Genomic DNA, 23,840 nt, shown 5'->3' on the forward strand with positions numbered 1-23,840 from the left:
TCTCTCTCTCAGGACTAAATAAAACATTAAAAAAAATTTAATAAATAAATAAATTAAATAAATAAATTTTTAAAAACCCAGAAAATAACAGTGTCATTGAAGATGTGGAGAGCCCCCATAAACTAGTAGTAGGACTGTAAAATGGTGGAGCTGCTGTGGAAAACAGTCTGGTGGCTGGCTCCTTAATAAGCTAACTACAGAATTAACATATGACCCAGCAATTCCAATCCTACATATATACTCAAAAGAATAGAAAATGGGACTCAAACAGATACTGTAGGCCAGAGTTTATTGCAGCATTATTTATAATACTCAAAAGGTGGAAACAACTCAAGTGTCTATCAATAGATGAATGCTTAAACAAAGTGTGACATATACATACAATGAATATTACTCAGGTATAGAAAGGAAGGCCTAATACATGCCACACTTTGATGAACCTTGAAAACAGTATGCTAAACAAAATAAGCCAGATACAAAAGGACACATATTATTTCATTTAGATGAGGTACCTAGGACAGTAAAATTCACAGACACAGAAAATTTTTAGAGGTTAGTAGGGACTTGCGGGAAATGTGAATGGGAAATTATTTGTTGATCATTATAGAGTTTTTTTTGGGGGGGGTGGCACAAAATTTTGGAAATAGATAGTGGTGATATTTGCACATCATGAACCTACTTAATGCCATTGAATTGGACTCCTAAAATTGGATTAAAAAGATGTGCCTATGATGGGCATGGAGGGGGGCACTTGTGTAGATGAGCACTGGGTGTTATATGGAAACCAACTTGACAATAAACTATTTAAAAAATAAATAAAATAAAAATAAATTAAAAAAGATGCGCCTGGATGGCTCAGTGGTTAAGCATTCAGTTTCGGCTCAGGTCATGATCTTGCAGTTCATGGGATCAAGCCCCGTGTCAGGCTATGTGCTGGCAGCTGGAAGCCTGCTTGGGATTCTCTCTCTCCCTTTCTCTACCCCTGCCCCACTTGCACATACATGCTCTCCCTCTGTCTTTCTCTCTCTCTCTCTCTCAAATAAACTTTAAAAAAATGGATTAAGAAGTAAAAAAAAAAGGACATAATCTCTGTGGTCAAGGAACTTACTAACTTGTTAAAAAAAAAAGTGTAGGGGAGTGGAGTAACAGATTCATATTTGTAGCTACGAGTATTAGAAAGCAAAACATGGCAGGTAGCACCTCAGCTAACCCCTAGCACAATGGCCACCATAGAGTGCATACCAACACCCACTCCCTAACTTCCCGGCCCCGACCAGCCTCCATTTCCTATGGGGGCCTGTGCACAGTTAGGGCGAGATCAGGGTTAGGTGAGGCACTTGAGCCCCTTGAGAGTGGGGGTCTTCATCCTCCTTGAGAGTATTTAACTCAGTTCCTGAAGGAGAATATTAAATGCCCAATAAAAAAACATGATGAAAGGTCCATAGAGAGAAGCAGAATGAAATCAGCTTTTCTCTTGCCTTTTGAACAAGGGGTCTTGCGCTGTCATTCAGCTGTGGACCCGACAAATTATGTAGCCGGCCTGTCTAAAGCCTTGTCAAAATGTGGCCCCAGGAGCAACAGTATTAATATCACTTGGATAGTTGTTAGAAATGCAGAATCCCAGGCCCTGCCCACACCCACTAAGACAGAATCTGTACTTTTAACAAGATCTCTGGGTGATTCATATCACATTAAAGTTTGAGTCACAAAGGTCTAGAACACACTCTGGGGTTCAGTGACTCGGAGTCATCTAAGATGAGGTCTTTGATTCTAGCCCAGTGGTTTTTATTATGATTGTTAAATGTGTTGTCCTTCTCTTTGACATAAAGCAACAGCTATTCACGGTGAAAGGTGGGAGAGAGATGAAAAAGCCTGGCCAATAAGAAAGACTAAAAAAAGGGAATCGCTCTGAGCACCAAGCTTTGCCAACCCCGGTGCTTGAAATTTTATTTGCCATGCTCCAGTCTGCTGAAGTTCACGGCTGCAGATGACCCTCTGGTCAACATCTTGCTTTCCCTTGCAAAACACATAATGCTCAGGTGTGGGATTAAGATAAAGGGAAAACTAAGCTTATCAGAAAAAATGTCTCCGTCATGGAAGCAAATACCATAGCTGCCAGCAGAGACTGCCAAAAGCCCCTCAAGAATGTTTGCTTTTCCTCAGATGCATTTCCCCTGAGTTTTCTCCTACAAAAGCCCACCTTTTAAATAGTGGTGTTCTGTTTAAATAATCCTTTCTGAGAGAGGCTTGGCCCTGGAATTCCTTGTGCATATTAAAACTATAAATAATCTTGTCATTAAGAATAAATCTCCTTAATGTGCATGTCATAATTGAATTCATCTCTAATTAATGTAGCATTACCTAGTGACAAAGGTGGATTAACTTCTGTTTTCTGATTGCCCTTGAATGTTGCCTGGAAGTTGCTGGAGTGCTGATGAAGTCACTAAGGGCTATGCATTGATTTTCAGACACGAGGAGCAGCCCCAGCACAGCTCCAGACATGTCCCCGGGACCAACAATGTCCAACAGCACGGTGGCCAGAACCAAGATGAAACACATGAGGGAGTAAGTAGCATGTTGCCTGACCCCTAGGAGAGTGGGACATTAGACCATATTGACAAAGAGTGTGATCCTATCACATAATGCTATTCCACTTGGACGCCACAGACATATCACCTGTGCTTTTCCAGAAGCAGGTGTAAAAACTCAGTTGGAAAGGCCTGAATCTACATCAAAAACTCCTGCTGTGGCCTGAATGTGTGCCCCCCTCCCACAAATTTATAGGTTGAAATCCTAACCTCCAAAGGACATGGTATTAGTAGGTTGGGGCCTTTGGGAAGTGCTTCAGTCATGGCACTTAGGACTGGCACATAGGCCTTATGAATGGGATTGGTGCCTTGTACCAGAGGTTCCAGAGAGCTCCCTAGCCCCTTGTGCCATGTGCGGACACAGGGAGCAGGCGCCGGCTTGGAACCAGGAAGAGGGCCCTCACCGGAAGGTGACCGGGCAGGTGCTCTGGTCTTGGACTTCTCAGCCTCCAGGACTGTGAGCAGTACGTCTCTGTTGGCGGTGAGCTCCCCAGTGTATGGAGTGCTGTAGCAGCCCTAGACAAGAAAGACAGCACCTGGTGTAGATTTCTTGGCAAAGAAGAAACCCCCAGCCTCCTAGTCTAAATTTTCCTGTCTAATTCAGGTCTCTGGATCACTGGGTGACAAATTCCCTCTATAAGGGTCTACGTAATAAATACTTTAGGCTCTGTGGGCCATACAATTTCTGTCACAGTCCCTCAACTCTGCTGTTGTAACACAAAAGCAGCCTTAGCCAATATATGAATAAGTAAGCACGGCTGTGCTTCTATAAAACATTATTTCATACTGAAATCTGAATTTCATACAATTTTCAGGTATCACAAAATATTATTTTTTTTCAACCATTTAAAAATGTAAACACGATTCTTAGCTCACAAAATGTACAAAAGCAGGTGGCGGGCCACTGATTTGGGCTGTGGGCTCTATAGTGTGAAGACCCCTGCTACTGATGCTCCAACTCAGAAACCTCGAAAGTCAACTTCCTGTATTGGTGCTGTTCGTGAACAGTTAGGGGAGTGTGGCAAAAATTATTTTTCAGTTGATTTGCATTTATATTTTTCTTGCAACACTACACATCATCATACAGGTTAATGTTTGAAAACAAAAGAGTGGGGGGCGCCGCCTGGGTGGCTCAGTCAGTTAAGCGTCCAACTCTTGATTGTACCTCAGACCTTGGTCTCAGGGTCATGAGTTCAAGCCCTGCCTTGGGCTCCATGCTGGGCATATTTAAGAAAGAGAGAAAGAAAGAAAGGCGGAAGGAAGAAGGAAGGAAAGGAGGAAAAAGTGCTGAAAATTATTTCTAAACCTAAAGCTGGTGATGTGTTTCAATGCTTATTGTTTCAAGTCCTGCTTAGCTTAAATCTGAGTGGCCACATAGTAACAGAGTTACCATGGCAACAAGTGACTCCGAGGAACTGGAAGGAGAGGGAGTTTGCACTAAACTTTCCTGCTTCTGCCTACTTCCACTTCTCCTTGCTAGGAGAGATTATGGAGAAGCCTTTGTTAATCTCCCAGTGGATAATCTTCAAAGAAAAGCAAAGCAACTATTTCGCCCTTAAAATTTAATAATGTGGTATTGTCAGATTTTTGATCTAAGACTTCATTACTTTTGCGAAGTACAACACATCCCATTTGCTAGCAGATTATGAAATGCTTTAAATAAGTAAAATGAAAGTAGTTTTAGCAAAATAAATGACAAAGATGCTTTCTCGTGTTTTCAGTCCTAGTTGTTGTTTTTGTTTTGTTTTGTTTCTTTCCCCTTCCTTGCTGCTTGACTGAATTCGAATTTGACCAGGTGCTTTTCTGGCTCATGTTTTAACCTAGATCAGTGCAGTCTGGGCTCTTTCCCCGTGGCTAGGGAAAAGAATAACTCGCCATGCCCTTATATCCCATGTCACAAAGCCCCGTACCATTCCAGAAAAGACAAAAAGGAAGTTGAGGCTACAGGGCTGAGTGTCTTCTGAGGCTGTTGTGTTTCCTGTTCTAAGACACAGAGCACGGCCGGAAGAGAGAGGGCCTGGCCATATGCTTTCATGTCCTTGGCACAGTGACTTACTGTGTGCTCTGCAAGTGGACAGCAACAATTGGGGCACAAAGACCAGTGAATGACCTTTATTCCAGGGAAAGTATAATGCAGAGAAAGCACCAAATTTCAAAGTGGAAAGCCAAATGTCAACACAATGGTTTTGTAATATGAGGCAACAGTTAAGAAAAGCCCCCAAGTGGGACCATGGCCATGTGCCAAATGGAGCAGGTAGCAAGAGCTTCCGGGTCAGAAAAGGGAAGTCAAGGAGGCCTCTGGGAGAAGTGGGAACTTGGCCTTGTCCTTACTAGAGAGGTAGGATTTTGAAAGGTAAATAGAAAAGAAGGAAGGCTGGAGACCAGCAGATGTGGAGTCTGATGCATGGCTTCACCCATAAACAGTTTTCAGACATTAGGCAAGTGATTTTCAAAGGTTCCGTTTCCTCATCTGCAAAACGATTATAATATTATTGCCACAACTCGGTCTCTGGAAAGGTAGACTTGGAGGTGGGGGTTACTTCACAGGAGATCTGTGAGGGGGTGTTCATGATTCTAGCACATGTAGAAAGGAGGAGAAGGAAGTGGACTGTGCACAGGGACACATCAGGCTGTGCCATGGTCTCAATGAGGCCTCGGTGGACCCTGCAGCAAGCTCTGAAGCTGGGATGGCCCTGCTACCAGCAGAAGTGTTCTGAGTGGGTGTGAGAGGACCAGGCCTTTGCGACACCAGGTCAATCAAGCACTGGATGTGGGATTTCCCGGGAAGAGATTGTGGCTGAGAAAGATTCTCCATGCAGGGTTCTCCGCCAATGGTCCCCCCGGCAGCAGGAGAGGACCTGAAGGGCCTGCTACGATAAGCAAGTGATGTAATGCATATGAAACTGGTACATACAAGAGACATTCTTAAGGAAAAATCAAGTATTTAGTGCCTATCATTAAGGAGTAAAGAATATAGCTTTTTGTTCAAAAGACTGTAAGGAAGAGAATGCAAGGGATGTGTTTCAGGGATACTAATTACATCAGGCTGATAATGTTAATTTTTTAAAATTTTATTTTCAAAAATATTAAGCCTATAGAAAAGTTTAAAGAATAGCACAATAAATACTGACCATGCTTCACCTAGATTCACCAGTCATTAACATTTTGTCACATTTGCATTAGCTCTTCACATCTATATTTATACATTATTATAATAATTAGTACCGTGTCATTTGAGAATAAATTTCACTCATCACGATCCTTCACACCTAAATATTTAAGTGTGAAACTCCTAAGAACATGGACATTCTCTTATATAATCTCAGCAAATGATTAAATTTAAGATATTTCACATTGATATATACTATAGACTATGCTAATTAACATTCATATTTCACTGATTGACCAAGTAAGCAATTTTTGATAGCAATTTTTTTTCTGACCCAGGATATATGCCAGTTTCACACATTACATTTAGTTATTATATCTCTTTGGTGTCATTTATTCTGAAACAGTTCCTCAGTTATTTGTTGTCTTTTGTGACATTGACATTTTTGAAAAGTACAAGGTGGGCTATTTTGTACAATGTCCCTCAATTTGGGTTTGTCTGTCATTCCCTTATGATTAGATCTAGGTTTTACATTTTTTATGGTATCCTATATAAGTGATGCTATGTCCTTCTGAATTTTAAAACATTTAATTTAGGAAGTTGCAGACATAGAGAAGTAGTCAGAATAGTGTAATTAATTCCATTGGACTCATTAGTCAGCTCAACAATTATCAACCCATAGTAAACCTTATTATGTCTCTACTCCCTTGTTACCTTTAAGGAAGCCCCATTCACCATATCTTTTCATCCATTAATTTCTCAGTAATATGTGAATTTGAACCTGTTCCTTGACATCTCTCTTTGGATGTCCATGAGGCATTTCAGATTCAGGATGTCCAAAGCTGAACTCCTGGTTTCCCTCCCAAACCTGCTCCCTCCACAGCCTTCCCCATCTTTACATAAGAAAGGGAAGATCTAGGGAAGAGCAAACCTTCCAGCTCAGTTATCAGTGCTTCTAAAGGCTTGGTGGGGGGTGATTTAAGGGTGTCAGACAAGTGGCCTCATCATCTCCCACAGAGAAAGCAAAGCTCTCGAAGTAAATTGGGGAGTAACACATGTGGTGACCATACTGCCGTGTTTCTTCTCGCTCTCCTGGCTGGGACCCTCCAGCTCAGTGAGCATTAATATATGCAGCGCCAGGCATAGAGCAGACCCCAGTATAGTAGTCAGGATGGAAGGTGTGGAGCAGGGAGACAGCACTGCTGTTATTTACATCCCTGCTGATCATCAGTAGCGTGTGTCCTTGGACAAATTACCCAACCTCCTCGTACCTGAGATTTCTCATCTGAAAGTAGGGCCAATATTGGCTCCTCCTTCACAAGGTGGTTGTGAGGTGATCTCATGTTGAGATCATGAATGTATGAAATGCACTTAGGATAATTTATGGCATATAGTAAGTACTCAATAAATGTTAACAACTTATAATATGACTCTCAATATACATGTGGCTGCTGCTTCTTGAAAGCCCCAAGTGAAGTATCTGAAGGCGTTGGCATGTGTTAGTCTGCTAAGCGATGGTTTATACCTAAGGGCATCTGTGGGCGAAGAAGCTGTAAAGATATTTATATAGTGTTTTGTGGGTTTTTTTAAGCATACAAAAAGAAGTGCCAGTTCTCTGGGAAAATATCAGGAAGTTGTTGAATATAAAAACCAGCCACTTACTATCCCCCAACACTTAGTTCCCTGTCACAGCTACCTCATACTCCTGCCGGGAGACCACTCCACAGAGCGAGGGGCATGGGCAGCACTGGGTGTTAGCAGCTATTAGGTGGTGCCACTCAGTCTTTAGATTGTCAGCAGAATCACAAGAAACCAGTGTTGGCTTCTTTTCTGACTAAGTAATTTCCATGCACATATGAAGAAAGGTGGCTATTCATATATGGATGGGTGGACAGATGGATGGATGGATGGCCCTTTGTGACTTCATGGGCTTCTGTGGCTTCAAAGGCCTCCTAAATTTCTACCCTCATGGCAAGGGTAGAAGGGTAGAAATCCAAAAGGGTTTCTGTTGAGAAGAATTTTCTTTACCACCTTAGCTGGATTTGATGCCAGACCTGGCATCAGAAGGGTCCAGTTGGTCAGCTCTCAGCTCTGAGTATACTAAGGGACACAATGTTGCTAAAGGTTCAGTCCTCTAACACACACAGGCCAAAACAATGTGTCATGCCACGAAGGTGTTTTTCTACCTGAATGAATTGTTCCCTGGCCTTTATATATCAAGTAATCTCACTAGAATCCTTGGCTTTGCTACCTAAAGTATGGTCTGTTAGACCAACAGCATGGAGATCACCTAGAAGCTTGTGAGAAATGCAGAAGCTCTGCTCTCACCCCTCCTAACTTAGAATCTGTATTTTAATAAGCTCCCTGGGGATTCATATCCATATTAAAGTTTGAGAAGTGCTGAATCTAAAGTATTTCACCCTGGAGGGAGTTTGTTACCAGACTATGAGTTGGGATCATCTTAATAAAAACCAAATATAATATAAAAATATATATGTATGTTTTTAAGGCATCAATTTTTATACTTTTTTATTTACTTGTTTTCTATTTGCTTTATTAAAGAAGGTATAATTTATATCTAATAAAGATTACCTTTTTTAGTATGTAGTTCTATGGATTTTGACAAATGTGTAACAGTAAAATTCACTCTTTTTACATTATAGCTCTATCAGTTTTGGTAAGTGCATATAGTCATATAACCATCGCCACAGTCAAGGCTATAGAACAGTTTCTACAGAAGATTATGGAATTCCCAAATGTTCCTTGTGCTTCCTCTATGTAGCCCATCTCTCCCATCATACCCCCACCCTGGCAACCTTGATCTGTTTTCTGTCCCTATAGTTTTATCTTTTCCAGATTATCATATCGGTCCCAGTTGTAACCAGATGGTAGCTGTGGATATGGATCTAGATCTATGAACTAGATGTGTTAGACACGTGTAGCAGTTTTTCCTTTAGTCCCTATCGAATTGTTGCAAGGAGAGCCAGGTTTGGTGTATAGTTTCAGGCACCTCATGAGCAGTTGTCCTACAGGTGTGTGGACCCACTAAGCTGCTATTAGAGGGACTCGCTACCCAGGAAATTCTGAAGATGAACTTCTGGCTTCTCTGTCAGGGACTTGTCTTGTTCTTACAGTAGCCACGAGACCTTACTTGCCTGGGAACCATGGGCAGGAGGGTGGACTCTACTGTCCGGCTCAGTGGGACAAAGTTCTAGGCATGGGACCCACCTTGCTAAGATTCAGCCTGAGAACAGGCACCCATGGAGAAGGCCTAAGAGTCTCGGGGAGCTTCTGAGCCCATTTCTCCAGTTGGAAGTCAATGCCCTGAGAAACATCCGGGCCCTAAATTTTCTTAATGAGAGGGAAGGGAGCTCTTTGTGGTGACCGCAGCTCTCTGCCATGGTAATTAATGCACAGGCACAGGAAAAACAAAATATCTGTCTGCATAGACATATCTGTCTGTTTCCTCTTTGGAAAATACAGTGACACATGTATCAGGCTTCTTGAAGTTGTCTGCAGCTCCTTGATGTTCTGGTCTTTTTTAAGGCCTTTTCTCCCTCTCTCTGTTTCATTTTGGATAGTTTCTATTGCTATGTCTTCGAGTTAACTAATTTTTTCCTCTGCAATGTCTGATCTGCTATTAATCCCAATCAGTATATTCTTCATCTGAGATATTATAGTGTTCATCTCTAGAAGTTTGATATGAGTCTCTTTTTTTAAAATATCTTTAATGTATTTGATTAACATGGTCAGTATTTCCTCTATCCACTTGAACAAGTAGAATACAGTTTAATTATTTTAATGTCCTTATCTGTTAATTCTAATTTGTGTCATTTCTATGTCAATTGATTGATTTTTCTCCTAATTATAGGTAATATTTTTCTACTGCCTGGTATTCCTGGTAATCTTTGCTTGAATGTCTGGCATTGTGAATTTTGCTTCGTTGAGTGCTGGTTATTTTTGTATTTTTGTTTTCCAACAAGTAGTTGTTAGCTTTGTTTTAGGACTCAGTTAAGTGAGTAGGAAACAGTTTGATACATTTGGGTCTTACTTCTGAGCTTTGTCATGTGGGACCAGGGCAGCCTTCAAGTTATGGCTGATTATAGCCCATTACCGAGGCAAGACCTTTTGTGTACTCTACCTAAGGACCAGTGAATTGTCGGGTTTAATAATAAATGACAACGCGGCAGGTATGAAGACGCACTCTTCATAAAAAGTTTCATAAGGCAGTTTTCTCTTTATAACTCTTTTACATGCTTCTTTCCTTCACCTCAGTAATTTCCTCACATGCATGCAGCCCATCTATATTTAGCTGAAGCATTAGTCTCTGTATGGGTATATAAATGTTTATTTGTTTCATATATTTAGAAATTTTATTTCTATTACTTTTATTTCTTAATTATGTAAAGTGGTTCCATGGATCCAAAGTCAAATCCATAAAAAGACATATTTAAAGAGGATAGTTTCTATCCTTGATCCTTGATCCCTTAGCCTATTCTCTCCCTTCCACAAATGGGAATCATTAAAAAAATAAACATTTTATGGATCATCCTTTCATTTTAAAATATATTCAAATAAAGTTATTCTATTTCTCACTCTTTAAGAAATTGGCAGCACATTATACACAACTTTGGTCTGTTTCACTTAGCAGTATGTCCTGGGGATTACTTCCTAGTAGTGTGTAGCAGTAGACGTCATTTCTTGTCACAGCTTCCAAGATCTCCTTTGTGTGGAGGAACTGTTGTTTATTTACCCTGTCCCCTAGATGGACATACAGAATTTTCCAGTTTTTAGCTATTTCAGGTAGTACTCTAATGAATAGCCTGTGCATTTAGCTTTTTTATTTTATTTACAGCTTATCCTTGAGATAGATTTCTAGAGATGGGATTAGCTTGATCAAAGTGTAAATGCATATATAATTCTGGTAGGTATCGCCAAGTGCCATTCGATTTTGCATTCTGACCCAGCAATGTATGCAAGTACCTCTTCTCCAGTTTCTCCACAGAGTATGTTATCAAACTTTTGGATTTTCTATTTTCCATTTTCTTCTTCTCCTTCTCCTTCTTCTTCTTCATCTTCGTCGTCGTCTTCTTCTTCGTCGTCGTCGTTGTCGTCTTCTTCTTCTTCTTCTCTCTCTCTCTCTCCCTCTCTCTCCCTCTCTCTCATTCTCATTCTCTCTCATTCTCTAGTAAACTTGGTCTTTTACTAGGGAGTCTATTTTCTTTGCTTTTGGTACATTTTTTGGAATTTAGGAAGTTGTATTTTCATCTCTGCCAGCAAACACACTTGAGAATCAGGTACAGAAAATGTCTTCAAGTCTAGATTTGGAGTGGAAAAGAAGAAGCTACTTTTGGCCTCAGGGTTCAGCTGAGCTTTCCAACCCAGTTTGCCAGAAATATTGTTTATTGAGAATCAAATGCTATTGCTCACATGGGTTAATAAAAAGTGATACTTTGGGCAGGGGAGAGGGTTAGCCATTTAGCCAGTGATTTTTGTAAGTTATATTGATGAGGTCAAGGAACTCATGGTGCCCTAACTCTCTAACATGTAGGAGGAGTCACTTTTTCAGAACTGTTGGTTTTGGTGCTTCTGGTCGTAGCTGACAAACACCTGGAGTCGGTGTGGTGCTGAGCGGCCTCATGCGTAACTGGGCATTGCTCTCCTGTAAGTACGCAGTGAATAGATAGCCTCTGTTGGAGAAGACGGGTGGAAAGGCGGTTCTCATGGATCTGTCTAGTGTGTTTGGTGAGATGCACTCACGACTTAACTTGTGCGAGCATGCCTGACACAACGCATGCCACCTCGATGCTCAATACTGATTTACATATTTGTGGGTATGCATCATAGAAGCCCATCCTGGGCCAGATGGCGCTAGATCTTGGGTTAGCTGCTGCAGCTGCAAATCCCTCCAGAGTGCTTCAGGGCCGTGGAGAGTTTTCTGGCAATTTCATTGTTGAACTCTCATGTGCGCTGTTTGGAAAGGTCTGGGCAAGGTCAGAGCACAGCCCTGGCCGAGTGCTGTGATGAGGGCTGAAGTCAACTATTTAGAGGCAGCAGAAGGCATAAGGAGGTTCTATAGTAACACTGAGGTCAAACATAGTAATTGGTTCAGTCTCAGCTAGCTGCCTCAGAAGTTCTTGAAATTTTTCTTTCCATTTCAATCACACGAAGACCTTGACCGAAGAAGGTCAAATTGAAGATGAGATACCCATGACCTTCATTGTCCTTCTTGTTAACCTGATACATGGCTCATCATGCAGTAGCAATCACTTATTTAAAAAAAAAAAAATGGTGGTGGAGCATTAAGCACTTGCTAAAATACTTCCAAGATGGAGTAGCATGAGGTTTGTAATAGCATCGCTCAGGTTCTGAACTGAACCAATGCCACAGCAACGTTTATGTCAAGGGAAGCTTGCTTTCAATGCACAGAGGAGGTGTGATAAGGGGCATGTGCTAAGCCAGACACCCGCTACCACACACAGCTCTCACCACACCCCTGTGAGATGGCAAGACTCCATTTTATAAGAAAGAGAGCTGTATTTCAGGAGGTTAAGAATCTTCTCTACTGTCACACAGCTAGTAAGTGACAAGGCTATGTTTCTAATAGAAGTATGATTAATTCCAGGGGCGCTTGGGTGGCATAGTCAGTTAAATGTCCAACTTCGGCTCAGGTCATGATCTCCCACTTCACTGACTTGAGCCCCGCGTCAGGCTCTGTGCTGGAGCCTGCTTCAGATTTTGTGTCTCCCTCTCTCAGCCCCTCCCCCACTTGTGCTCTCTTTCTCTCTCTCTCAAAAATAAATAAAACATTAAAAAACAAAACAAGAACACCTGGGTGGCTCAGTTGGTTACGCTTCCAACTTCAGTTCAGGTCATGATCTTACTGTTGGTAAGTTCAAGCCCCATGTTGGGCTCTGTGCTAATAGCTCAGAGCCTAGAGCCTGCTTTGTCTCCCTCTCTCTCTGCACCTCCCCTCTTGTGCTCTGACTCTTCCTCTCTCAAAAATAAATAAACATTAACAAAATTTTGTTTAATTAAAAAATAAAAAAAGAAGTATGGTTAATTCCAAACCTAGTGCTGCTGACCACAGCCAGATTTGGATGGTGCCAGTGAGAGCCAAGTGACACAAAAGCCTGAGTCCCCATCAGGAACTCCAAAGGAGCCTTTTAATTCGCACGAGCCTTCCGTGTGCCTGGCATCATGTTCTAGAACCTACTTGTGCTCATTCTGTAGCCATAAGTATATGCTACCCCACTTTAAAGATTAAGAATCTGCGATTACAGAAAGACCAAGTGAGATACACAAGGCCAAAGCCAGCTTCTAGGCTCCGTCTGCCGCGGTCAAATCCTAGGCCTTATTACGTGCTCTTCTCAGTTGGTGGGTATTTGGTCTCTATATTTTGACAGCATCTCCTCCTCTCAGCCCAGGCTTCTCCTTTGTTAAATATATGTATTTAATACAAAGAGCTTAGTATTTGAGGATTCTCAAGTGCTTTATGAATAAAGCTCATTCTATCTCACTGATTGAAATAACCTTTCAGTGGAGAAATAGATGCTGTTCTCTTCTTCACTTTCCAAATCTCATTGAAGAGGTGTTAGTGATTCCTTTCCTTTAATAAAAGGTCAGTGTCAGGCAGCAGCAGTTCTGAAGGAACCGCTGATTGAAACCAGCATTTGAATTGCAGAACAAGGAACAAAAACTTGTAGGCAAGAAGGCTTGGTGACCAGCAAATGAGGCTTCTTGCCTAGGGAGCAATGGTTTCAAATGTACATATAAGGTTTAAGAGAACCTTTACTGAGCTGGTCAGACTTCTTATTCACAGAGGTGGCCAGACTTCTTACTCAGCTGTGTCAAGATCTACAATCAATTAATTTTTTCTTGAGAGTGTGTCATGTGAGGTGCTAAGTGCCATGAGGCGCATAACGAGGGAGACACCCTACACCCTAGCTAAGGAGACTGGGCACCTGAAGTGTGATTCACAAGACCAAGGAGAATGTCAAATGCTACCTGAGTGCAGCCAACATCCAGGGAGTTCAGAAGAGGGGTCTATCTCTTCCAAAGGGAGGGATAGGTCCACGCACTGCTCAGATGATGCCTTCTCACTGACATGGACCTGTTAACGTCTACTTGCCTGGCCCACGAATTACTTATCACCTTTCTATGAAGGTGAAGTTCAGCCTCATAACTGCTAACCCACATGTCAGCCAGTTTGTTCTTCCCTCTTAGGTCTAAGCAACTTTGGCTCAAGCCCTCCATCCACATCCCATGGTAGTTCACAGCCCTTTCTGGGAGTTCTGCAAGTCTGTCCAAGTTGTGAATAGCTCATCTTCAGTCTCCCATGTCTCTATTCTGCACCATCTTAATCTAGACTGAAAATCTCACTTCTTTATCCATTTCCCCCAGTACTCCTACTTAACTAAATTATCTGTGAGGGCGCTAGACTTTTTTCAAGATTTGGAAGCCAGTGATAAAGGCATCATGTCACAAAGACTTAAGCAACTTCGAACTGGTCACTTAGGCATCCTTGTTCTTAAAGAAGTGCTCGGTAGCTGCCTGTTGCAGGTACATTCACTGGAAAGCAGGCTCTGAGATAGTTTTCCTGCAGAAAGTTTCCTGCACGGAGGCTGGCTCTCTGGGCCCACACATGTTGGGAGAAGGAAGGAAGCCAGACTGGACAGAGGGAGAAGCTGGGCTGTGGTACTATCTCATCAAGGCCTCGTTGGCCAGAGGGGATGTGCTGAAGCTGGAAGGCCCTGCAAAGTTGTCCCAAGTTGGCTTGAGGGGACTGAGCTTGAGAGCCCTGCGCCCACCAGTCACAGGCTGCAGGACCACAGTAAGGGGTGTGTGCCCTGGCACAAGGGCAGTTCTCAAGAGGACCATGGGCTGAGGGCTCCCTGCCATGCCCACTCACCAAAGTTGGTGAAAAAGACTTTAGTCCTAAAGGGGGATCTTAGGGTACAGCCTGTAGTCCACTATACCCTCAGAGGTCTCCACCCCCAGCTTCACTCCAGTTTTCCAGCATCTTTTGCTTTCATCCCTTTCTCAGGAGCAAAATAGAACATTCTCATGCCAGGCACCTTGGCCACCACTTCTTGGGCTTTTGCTCTTATCTGTGTTCTCTAGGTATTTTTTCTAAATACTCTATATGTGTATGTGTGTGTGCATGTGTGTGTGTGTATACCAGCTGAAGCTGAAGCTTACTTAACTCATGTGCATCCAAATTCCATTTGTTCCATTTCAGTAACAAGGCATATCATAGGTAAATTGCTGTAATGAGCACAGGTGGATTTTAAGATTTGAAGAATCTGAATTTGCATCTTGGCTCCTCTTCTTACTCTCTGGTCTGAGACAAGTCCCTTTGCCTCTCCATGCCTTGGTTCCTTCACCTGCAAAATGGAGAGATAATTAGCATAAGTACTAAATATCACTCTCTTTAATACTAAGTGGGCACCCAAATAATGCTAGATGCCTCTTTTCACATCTCTCTCTGGCTCCTTTCAACTGCCACTCAACAGGCCCCTGACTTTATGAATTAGTATCTACTTGACTATGAAATGCATTTTTTTTTCTCTACACAAAATTGAAATCCTGCTCCCAAGCAAACAATCCTAAGGAGGGCCCCTTAACTGTTGTCAACAGCAAAACAGATGTCCAAGTTGGGGAGTGGGGACCAGGCAGGGGCACAAGTTCAAGGACTATTTAGGTAAGAAGCATCAAAGCTTCAGTCTTCTAGTGTCCCTTGTTTACTCTTCCTTGCTGATGCATTTTTTTTTCCCTTTTAGAGCCAAAAATCAAATACGTCGCTTGTCTTTGATTACCATTAAGATCATACCTGAATTGTAGTAAATTTTTCCCAGCTGGGGCAATAAGCATTATTTTGAAACAATTAGGCACACACTTAGGATAAAGCTATAATAAATTCACACAGCAGTTCCTATATTATTTTGAAATATCTACAATCTGTTTGATGTTGGAAACCCTAAACGCTTCCAGGTACTGCAGGTTAAGCAGGAAGTCTCATGTTTATTGCTGTATTTGTTTAGTTTTGTCTCTAATAGTTTTCAATTTGCCAAATTAGAAAAAGAAATCATGCAACCCGACCTTTACAATTCCCAGTCATGGATCAAGCTGTCACATCCGGGCTCCCAACCCACAGAACCTTAGGAGGAAGGCAGGCTCCTCTGACAGTGCAGCATGAAGATATTGACAAAGAATTCATCGAAGCATGTTATTTTTGATTCTTGATAAGATAGCATAGAGTCAGGGAGTCACAGCTGTCTTTCCCTAAGCCCCTCTGGGTGTGAAAAGCACAGGCGACCACATCACCCTTATATAACCTGAGTGTGCAAACGGAATAGCCAGAAGCAATCTGGGTGCAGTCAGATACAAAATAATGGGCAACCCTTGGAAAAACTGGAGGAATACCAGAGTCCTATTGTTTTCAACTCAATATGAAAGAGGTGTTTTCTGTGCACCTGTGCCCACAGAACCAGCCAGGGGGTGTGGGAGCACGCATGCTCCTTGGTGAGGCCTGGGGCAGTCTCCTGCTGCTGCAGTGCTGCCAAACTCTCTGCAGCTCCACCAGGCACTCGATGATGCATGAGCTTCAGGGCACCTTGTATTCACACCCTGACTTGCGTTAGTCCGCCCGCCTCTGTAGGAGCAGATAACTGCTCACTGGCGAAATCAAGATCTTCTTCATCTACTTTTTATCCTGAACCTCCTATTTCAGGATCAAAAATAGCCTCCCAGGTTACCCCAAGTTCCAAGAAATATGAACCAAACCCTCAGGAAGCAAGTGTTGCCTCTCGTTTGCCTTCGGTGGCTTGTACTGAGCCACCTTGTGGCTTGTATAGTCTTTCCTGCTTTATCATGGATTGGTTGAACATATAGTTGTAGGTCAATTTCTGGGTTTTCTGTTCTTTTTTTTAATTTTTTAATGTTTATTTATTTTTGAGAGAGAGGGAGCAGGGGAGGGGCAGAAAGAGATGGAGACACAGAATGTGAAGCAGGCTCCCAGCAGTCAGCACAGAGCCCAACACAGGGCTCAAACCCACGAACCACAAGACCATGGTAAGATGCTTAACAGACTGAGGCACCCAGGTGCCCCCTGGGTTTTCTATTCTTTTTGTTGGATCTATGTGTCTGTTTCTGTGTCAGTACCATACTGTTTTGAGCACTACAGCTTTGTAATATAACTGAAGTCTAGTATTGTGATGCTTCCANCAGGCAACAAGAGGCCCGGGGCAGTCTCCTGCTGCTGCAGTGCTGCCAAACTCTCTGCAGCTCCACCAGGCACTCGATGATGCATGAGCTTCAGGGCACCTTGTAATCACACCCTGACTTGTGTGAGTCCGCCCGCCTCTGTAGGAGCAGGTAACTGCTCACTGGCGAAATCAAGATCTTCTTCATCTACTTTTTATCCTGAACCTCCTATTTCAGGATCAAAAATAGCCTCCCAGGTTACCCCAAGTTCCAAGAAATATGAACCAAACCCTCAGGAAGCAAGTGTTGCCTCTCGTTTGCCTTCGGTGGCTTGTACTGAGCCCCTGTTATTTGCAGAGAATAATGAAGAGAGAAATAGAAGACAGTCTTTGCCTCTGAGAGACTGAAAATCCACTTTACTTAAAAATTTATTCTCTAACTCTTTGTCAAAAGGATTTGAAAATCGAATTACCAGTTGACACATATGAGTAGCATGCTTTGCTGTTCACAGTTTACATCTAATACCTGAGAGAAGTTTGTTTCATCCATTTTCACATCATATGTACAATCATAAATACACATCACAACATAATATACAATAAGACTCACAGACATAAATACATCATATGTACAATCATACACATCACAATATACAATATATTATTATATATAGAGAGAGACATATATATAATATGAAGATCAGAGGAAGTGAAGAAGTCAGTGTGTGACCATGGTTGCTGTGGCTGAGTGTACAGTGTGGCCCTGAGCTTCCAGAAAGTCAAGTCAAAAAAGGGAAATATAATAGAATTCCTATTTCTCATTATCAGGAATGTGAACGTGGGTCCTCGTGGAAGACAGGGCTCCTCACATGGTGTTTGATACATAGCATATTGAGTAAATGTCAACAATCCTTCTGCAGGAAATTGAGAGGTATCTTTATAAAGGTGGCTTCTTTGGTAAAATAAAAAGCTGTTTTATGATGAACTAAGCCATGTAGTTTTCTAGGGGCCTGACTCTAATTAGATTGCCCAGAGAATTTACAAATTAATTGATTTTAATTAGAATTAAATGTTTGCTTTTCATTTTTTTATATTAAAATATGTGACCCTTGAAGAAGGGATAAGAGCAAAAATGAAAGCAGATTTTAATTTAAATTCTTTGAGGAATAAATGATGAGGGATGCCCTTGGCTGATTTGATGAGTATGCTTCCCTACTATCATGCATTAATTAATTAATAGTGTTTCGCCTTTCTATGTTCATGGTCAGCTCCTAATCAAGGAGTGTTAAAGCACAATCACTGTTAGAGATGTTTTAAAACAAGCAGGACACAGGATAACATCCACTTGGAACATAATGTAGAGCCTCATCAGACTCTGGTCACAGGTTCTGCTCGGTTGGTTTGCCCATAGACAGGCAGTAGAATCTTATCCATAATAGCCAGGAGAATCTTAATATACTAAAATATGCAGGGGTTTCTTAACTTAGAACTCTTTAAAAACATCTCAAGGATTTGTTCGGTGTGATCAACTTTATCCTCTGGCATGTAAACAATTTATGGACACAGAATATAAGAACAAATTCTGATGGTTCAATGAAAGTGCAGAGGATGAGAGAGAGTGAGCACAATAAATCCTCATCTCCTCTAAGAATTGGGGATTACCCTTTTACAGTATGACTCTTCCAGTCTGGTCTTGATTTGTCTCCTCCTTGTATGATTCACATTTTCCTGGTAGTCTTCTGCCTACTCTGTTCTGGACTAGGATGGTCTACTCTTTGTATCAGGGCCCTTTTATAATCTGCAAAAGTCATTATACTAGTACCTGGGGATTCTCAAAATTCTATTTAAGGGTTGTCATTGTTGTCTGTTTTTTATAACTCATGCACCTTCTAAACCATTCTGTAAAATGCCAGGTGCTACTTAAGTCCCCCAGTATGCTGTTTGCTTGGCCTATAGCTCTCTTTAATACAGGACTCCTGTTCTCTGCTTGAATATTCTACCTGCCTTGGTAATGGGAAAAAACATATTAAAATTTATTGGAAGACACTCTTTCCCGCTTGAGTCTTTCAGAAAAACCAGAGTAACACAAGTTGGGGGCCCTGAAACTGAAGTTATTACTTAGTTTATTTAAAAAAGCAGGAGGAGGAAAAGAGTGAGGAGAAAGAAAGTGAAGAAGGAGAAGAAGGAGAAAGAAGGGAAAGGAGAAGGAAGAGAAGAAGAAAAAGTCATTGGCATAAAATGAATCATTTCCTAGTTGAGATCCAGGCTAATGTGAATCTGCTGCTATCAGAGGCATGGATGCCATGACACTCCTCTCTTCCTGACACAGTAGCTCAGGAAGGTGTTCTCATTAAACAGAACTCCCAGACAATGACATTTCATTCCCCCCAAAATCACACCAAGATTATTCATAGATTGGTACATTCAGGTACAAGAAAAATGCTTTCTGATACTGTGTTTTTTTATGACATTAAATCTGCCTAAGTGGAAGAACCGATAATGAGTAAGTTAACTTAGGAGATGAGACATTTCCCAGACAGCCTGAAAAACATTACAGAGAAACCCTCCTCATGTTCAGGAATGTGAGGGTGAAATGTTGAAATCTGAAAGGCAGATATGACTGTATGATTTCCTTACTGCATGTTGTCAATAGAAAAAAGGTACTGAGGGGCACCTGAGTGGCTCAGTCAGTTGAATATCCAACTTCGGCTTGGGTCATGATCTCATGGTTCATGAGTTCAAGCCCCATGTTGGGCTCTGTACTGACAGCTCAGAGTCTGGAGCCTGCTTCAGATTTTTTGTCTCCCTCTCTCTCTGCTCCTCCCCCACTTGTGCTCTGTCTCTCTCTCTCTCAAAAATAAATAAACATTAAAAAATTTATTGAAAAAAAGAAAAAAGATACTGACATGATTTGACAGGATCCTTTAATTCACTGCTGATTTCTCAGCACAAAGATTAGGTGTTCAATAAACAACTAATGGATGAATGAGTGGATGAATGAATGAAATATGAGGACATTACAAAAATGGATTCCTTCCTTACTGCATCCTCAAACCTCTAAAAGGTTGCTCACGAATCTCTGATAACCCCCTAGGTGGATCATGAGTGGGCTTATGGTAAATAGGCTGTATGGGCAGTTTTTAGATATGCAGAGGTTTATTTTCTCTGGTTGGTATATAGGGCTGTAGTGAGACGCAGTTTTCATGTGAGGCTTGACATGAAGTGTTTCGACAAGACAGTGGGGCCTTGAAGGTGAATTCTCAGGACTAGATGGGAAGAGATTTTGTAGACGCCATCACTGATGAATGATTTTGCTATTACCTTCTCAAGATTTCATTTTATTTTTAAAATCTCTTGCATCTCAGAGGAGTTTTTTTGTTGTTGTTGTTTGTTTGTAATTTAAAATTTTTTCCTTCTTACATGACCAAGGTACATTCAAACTTAGAGGTGAAGAGCAATGGCAGAGGCCCTGGCATTCGTACCTTCTTTTTTTCTTTTTTTAATGTTTTATTTATTTCTAGGAGACAGAGAGAGAGAGACAGCGTGAGCAGGGGAAGGTCAGAGAGACAGAGGGAGTCACAGACTGAAACAGGCTCCAGGCTCTGAGCTGGCAGTCAGCACAGAGCCCGACGTGGGGCTCGAACCCACGAACCGCCAGATCATGACCTAAGCGAAAGTCGGACGCTCAACCGACTAAGCCACCCAGGCGGCCCTGGCATTCGTACCTTCCGAGTGTCAGCCGCAGCGGGATGTGCCTCTTGACTGCTTCTGAAAATCAATAGAAGAAAGTGCAGTGTGTATCTGCCGAAAAGTGATGAACACAGGCACAGACAGGAATTGCATAACGACACACTGGGGCATCTCCAGCTATTTGCAGCATCCAAACTCTGCTCTGAAATGAGCTTTGGAGCAGCTGTTGTCCTGTCCGTGTGCAGCCCAGCATTTGCTTCTAGCCTGTCTCCCTCCATCCCCCATCCCCAGCACACAGGCCTCCTCAGCCATGGGCAGGGAGCAAGAGATCTCCACTGGCCCTGTTATTTCTTCCCTCTCCTGGGCTCCACAGTGGATCAGTGCAGTTCCTGGGGTCCCTCCTCCTTTGTTTACATGTGTCCACAACTGTAGCAGCCCTGTGGGTTTAGAAGCCTGGGACTCTTGAATCGCCTCTGTGACTCACCAGCTCTGTAGCTCTCTCACAAACTGCCTAAACTTTCTGAGCCCCCTTCTGCTCCAGAGAACGGGAAAGATAATGTGGCCTACTCTCATTTGTTTGTTATGAACCTTGAATTAAATGTGGTAAAGCATCTAGAAGCAAGCACACTGTTGTACTCCATGGTGTTGACTGAATATTGATGAGTGAATAATGTTTAGGAAAATGGATGATTATGCAAGAGAAGAAGTATTAATCAACGTGCTAAGGCAGCAGATTTGCCACTTGGAGGGACACTCTAGGCCGGCACTGGAAAGGATATCATTGAAGAGTATAGTTCTTGCAAACACTTGGTGTGTGCAAATCAGTGAAGTCTAGTGATAAACATCCTGGAGAGAGTGAAAATTTGGCAAAAGTTGTAAACCACTTGCTGTTGCTTTAGAGAGCTCTCCTGGCTAATTCAACATAAGACCACAAAGGCTAGAGATGTTTTAAACTTTTTTTTTTTATTTTAAAGAACCAGTTGGCTTAATTTATCTTAGGAAAATATTAGAAATTATCATAAATATCAGGTAGGTAAGAAAAGCTCAGAAAGTAACCAGAATACAGTCACCCAAGAACTTATTAGTTTTGTCCACAAAATTGTAATCACCCAAAGGAATGTACCCAAAGCCAAAAGAAAGAGTTGGTTGAGGATGTGTCATTGCCTTGAGATATTAGAAGCTTGGTTCTTGGAGTCAGGGAGACCCAGACATGAATTCTGACTTTGTGCCACTAAACAAGTATATGACTTTGAGCTAGTTGCATTATGTATTTGAGACTAGTTTTATCATCTGTAGGCAAGAGACAAGACAAAGGAAGTATTTACAGTCCTCACTTTGTTACAGAAAAAGCAAGAAATCTGAAATGTTTCCTGTCACTATTGCCGTATGCAATCTTGCTGTTTTAAACCTGCACAAACTAAAGGATCTTAGGAATGTGGGTGACCAGGACTGTACAACCAGGTGTTTTCTCCTACAACGACCATAGTGCAAAGTCCCGGGTGTAGTCCTGGCTCCCAGGTTGTTATCTGAATCAAGTAGCATTTCAGCATTATGCTTTTACTAAAATTAAATGAGATCAGTTTCTTGATTTCTCCTTCTGTTGCTTCATTATTGGTGCATAAAGATGCAACCGATTCCTGTTCGTTGATTTTGTATCCTGCAACATTGCCGAATTCATGGAATGAAAGCTGGTGCAACCCCCCTGGAAAACAGTATGGAGGTTCCTCAAAAAATTAACAGTAGAACTCCCCTATAACCCAGCAGTAGCACTGCTAGGAATTTACCCAAGGGATACAGGAGTGCTGATGCATAGGGGCACATGTACCCCAATGTTCATAGCAGCACTCGTAACAATAGCCAAAACATGGAAAGAACCTAAGTGTCCATCAACTGATGAGTGGATCAAGAAGATGTGGTATATCTATACAATGGAATACTACATGGCAATGAGAAAGAATGAAATCTGNAAGGAAAATTAAATTAAATTAAATTAAATTAAGTTAAATTAAATTAAATTAAATGACAGTTTTTCCCACTCATTTCAAAGGTTTTCAAATCAGGAGATGTTTACTTTTTAGTCCCCACTCTATAGAGAAGTTACCATCAGCTGCCAGCCCAACAAAGCTGGCATTTATTCTTACAATGACATATAATTCACATCATCTAACCATACCTGGAGTTCTGGTTGTGAACCTCCAGATTCATCTCCAGAAACCTCTCATTGCTTTCTTCCAACTTCTCCATAAAAGAAACTCTGTGTGTGTGTGTGTGTGTGTGTGTGTGTGTGTGTGTGTGTGTGTGTGTTGTATTAAGGAAGTTAAGTTGGAGAATACCATAACCACCATCCCAGGTCCCCTCATATCCTATTTATCCTTTTAGAGCATAGACAGCAGTAGGTGGAAGCTCATGGAACCATTACGAGATACTCGATTTTGTGCTCATCTGTGATGCTCCAAATAAGGATCAGGCAGTTTGACCCATACCTGATTCAATAACCAAATAGCACAACACATGTTACAGGAAAATCTTTCATGCTTAGAGAAAGTTGTGTCTTGGAAAAGAATCCTGCCCAGCCGTTCTCAGCTCGTCAGGCCCTATTAAGAGAAAGAAATCACACCAATTACTTTAATAAAGAGAATTTAATATCGGGTTGTTGTCCAAATATTAGGGCAACTAAAAAGACAAAAAGATGCTGGCATCTCGTGGAGCAGCAGATGTGGGGAGCAGCTACCATGCTGCTTCGTGGGACCACGAAAACTCAGAGGCTCAGAGGAGGGGCCCGCAGACCAGGATGCAGAGCCCTGAGGTGGGGCCACTGCTGGGCCATCCTGGTGTCTCTGAGCTTGAGCAGGGGCTCCATGGAATGGTACCCAGATTTTGGAGGAGAGGGTGCCAACCATCGCTGCTGGTGTCTCTGAAGGGAAGTGATGAGGCTGGGTGTGTGAGGGTCAGAGACACCGTTCACTTGAGTGGATTGCTGCTGGCCGGAAGACAGAAGATGTGCTGTCACCAGGGCATCTGCTGGAACTGGAGGTCAAATCCCTTTTTTCTGCTCCAGCTTTCCCATTTCCCTCCAGAACCTTCTATTAATGGAGCCTAATAAGGAGCAGTGGGCAAGGCAAAATGGTCCACAGAGTCTGGGGCCCAGTATCAGAAGAATAAGTCCAGAAGAGTAGGTTTGGAACCAAGGCAGTAGGTTAATAGATTTGCCAGCCCATCACACCTCAAAGGCATTCTTTTTTTTTTTTT

At 42.1% G+C, this 23,840-nt stretch overlaps 1 protein-coding gene across 1 annotated transcript in view; it reads left to right on the plus strand.

Moving 5' to 3' along the window:
- The window catches only part of LOC144221820 (serine/threonine-protein kinase Nek11-like), a 98,124-nt gene that overhangs the window by 45,353 nt on the left and 28,931 nt on the right, over positions 1-23,840 (plus strand). The window contains exon 4 of the mRNA XM_077752358.1: positions 2,469-2,565. Coding sequence (XP_077608484.1) covers positions 2,469-2,565 — 97 coding nt within the window. The remainder of the gene's footprint in view (positions 1-2,468; positions 2,566-23,840) is intronic.

This window comes from Crocuta crocuta, unplaced genomic scaffold (genome assembly GCF_008692635.1).
Source record: "Crocuta crocuta isolate KB4526 unplaced genomic scaffold, BGI_CrCroc_1.0 scaffold580, whole genome shotgun sequence".
NCBI lineage: Eukaryota > Metazoa > Chordata > Mammalia > Carnivora > Hyaenidae > Crocuta > Crocuta crocuta.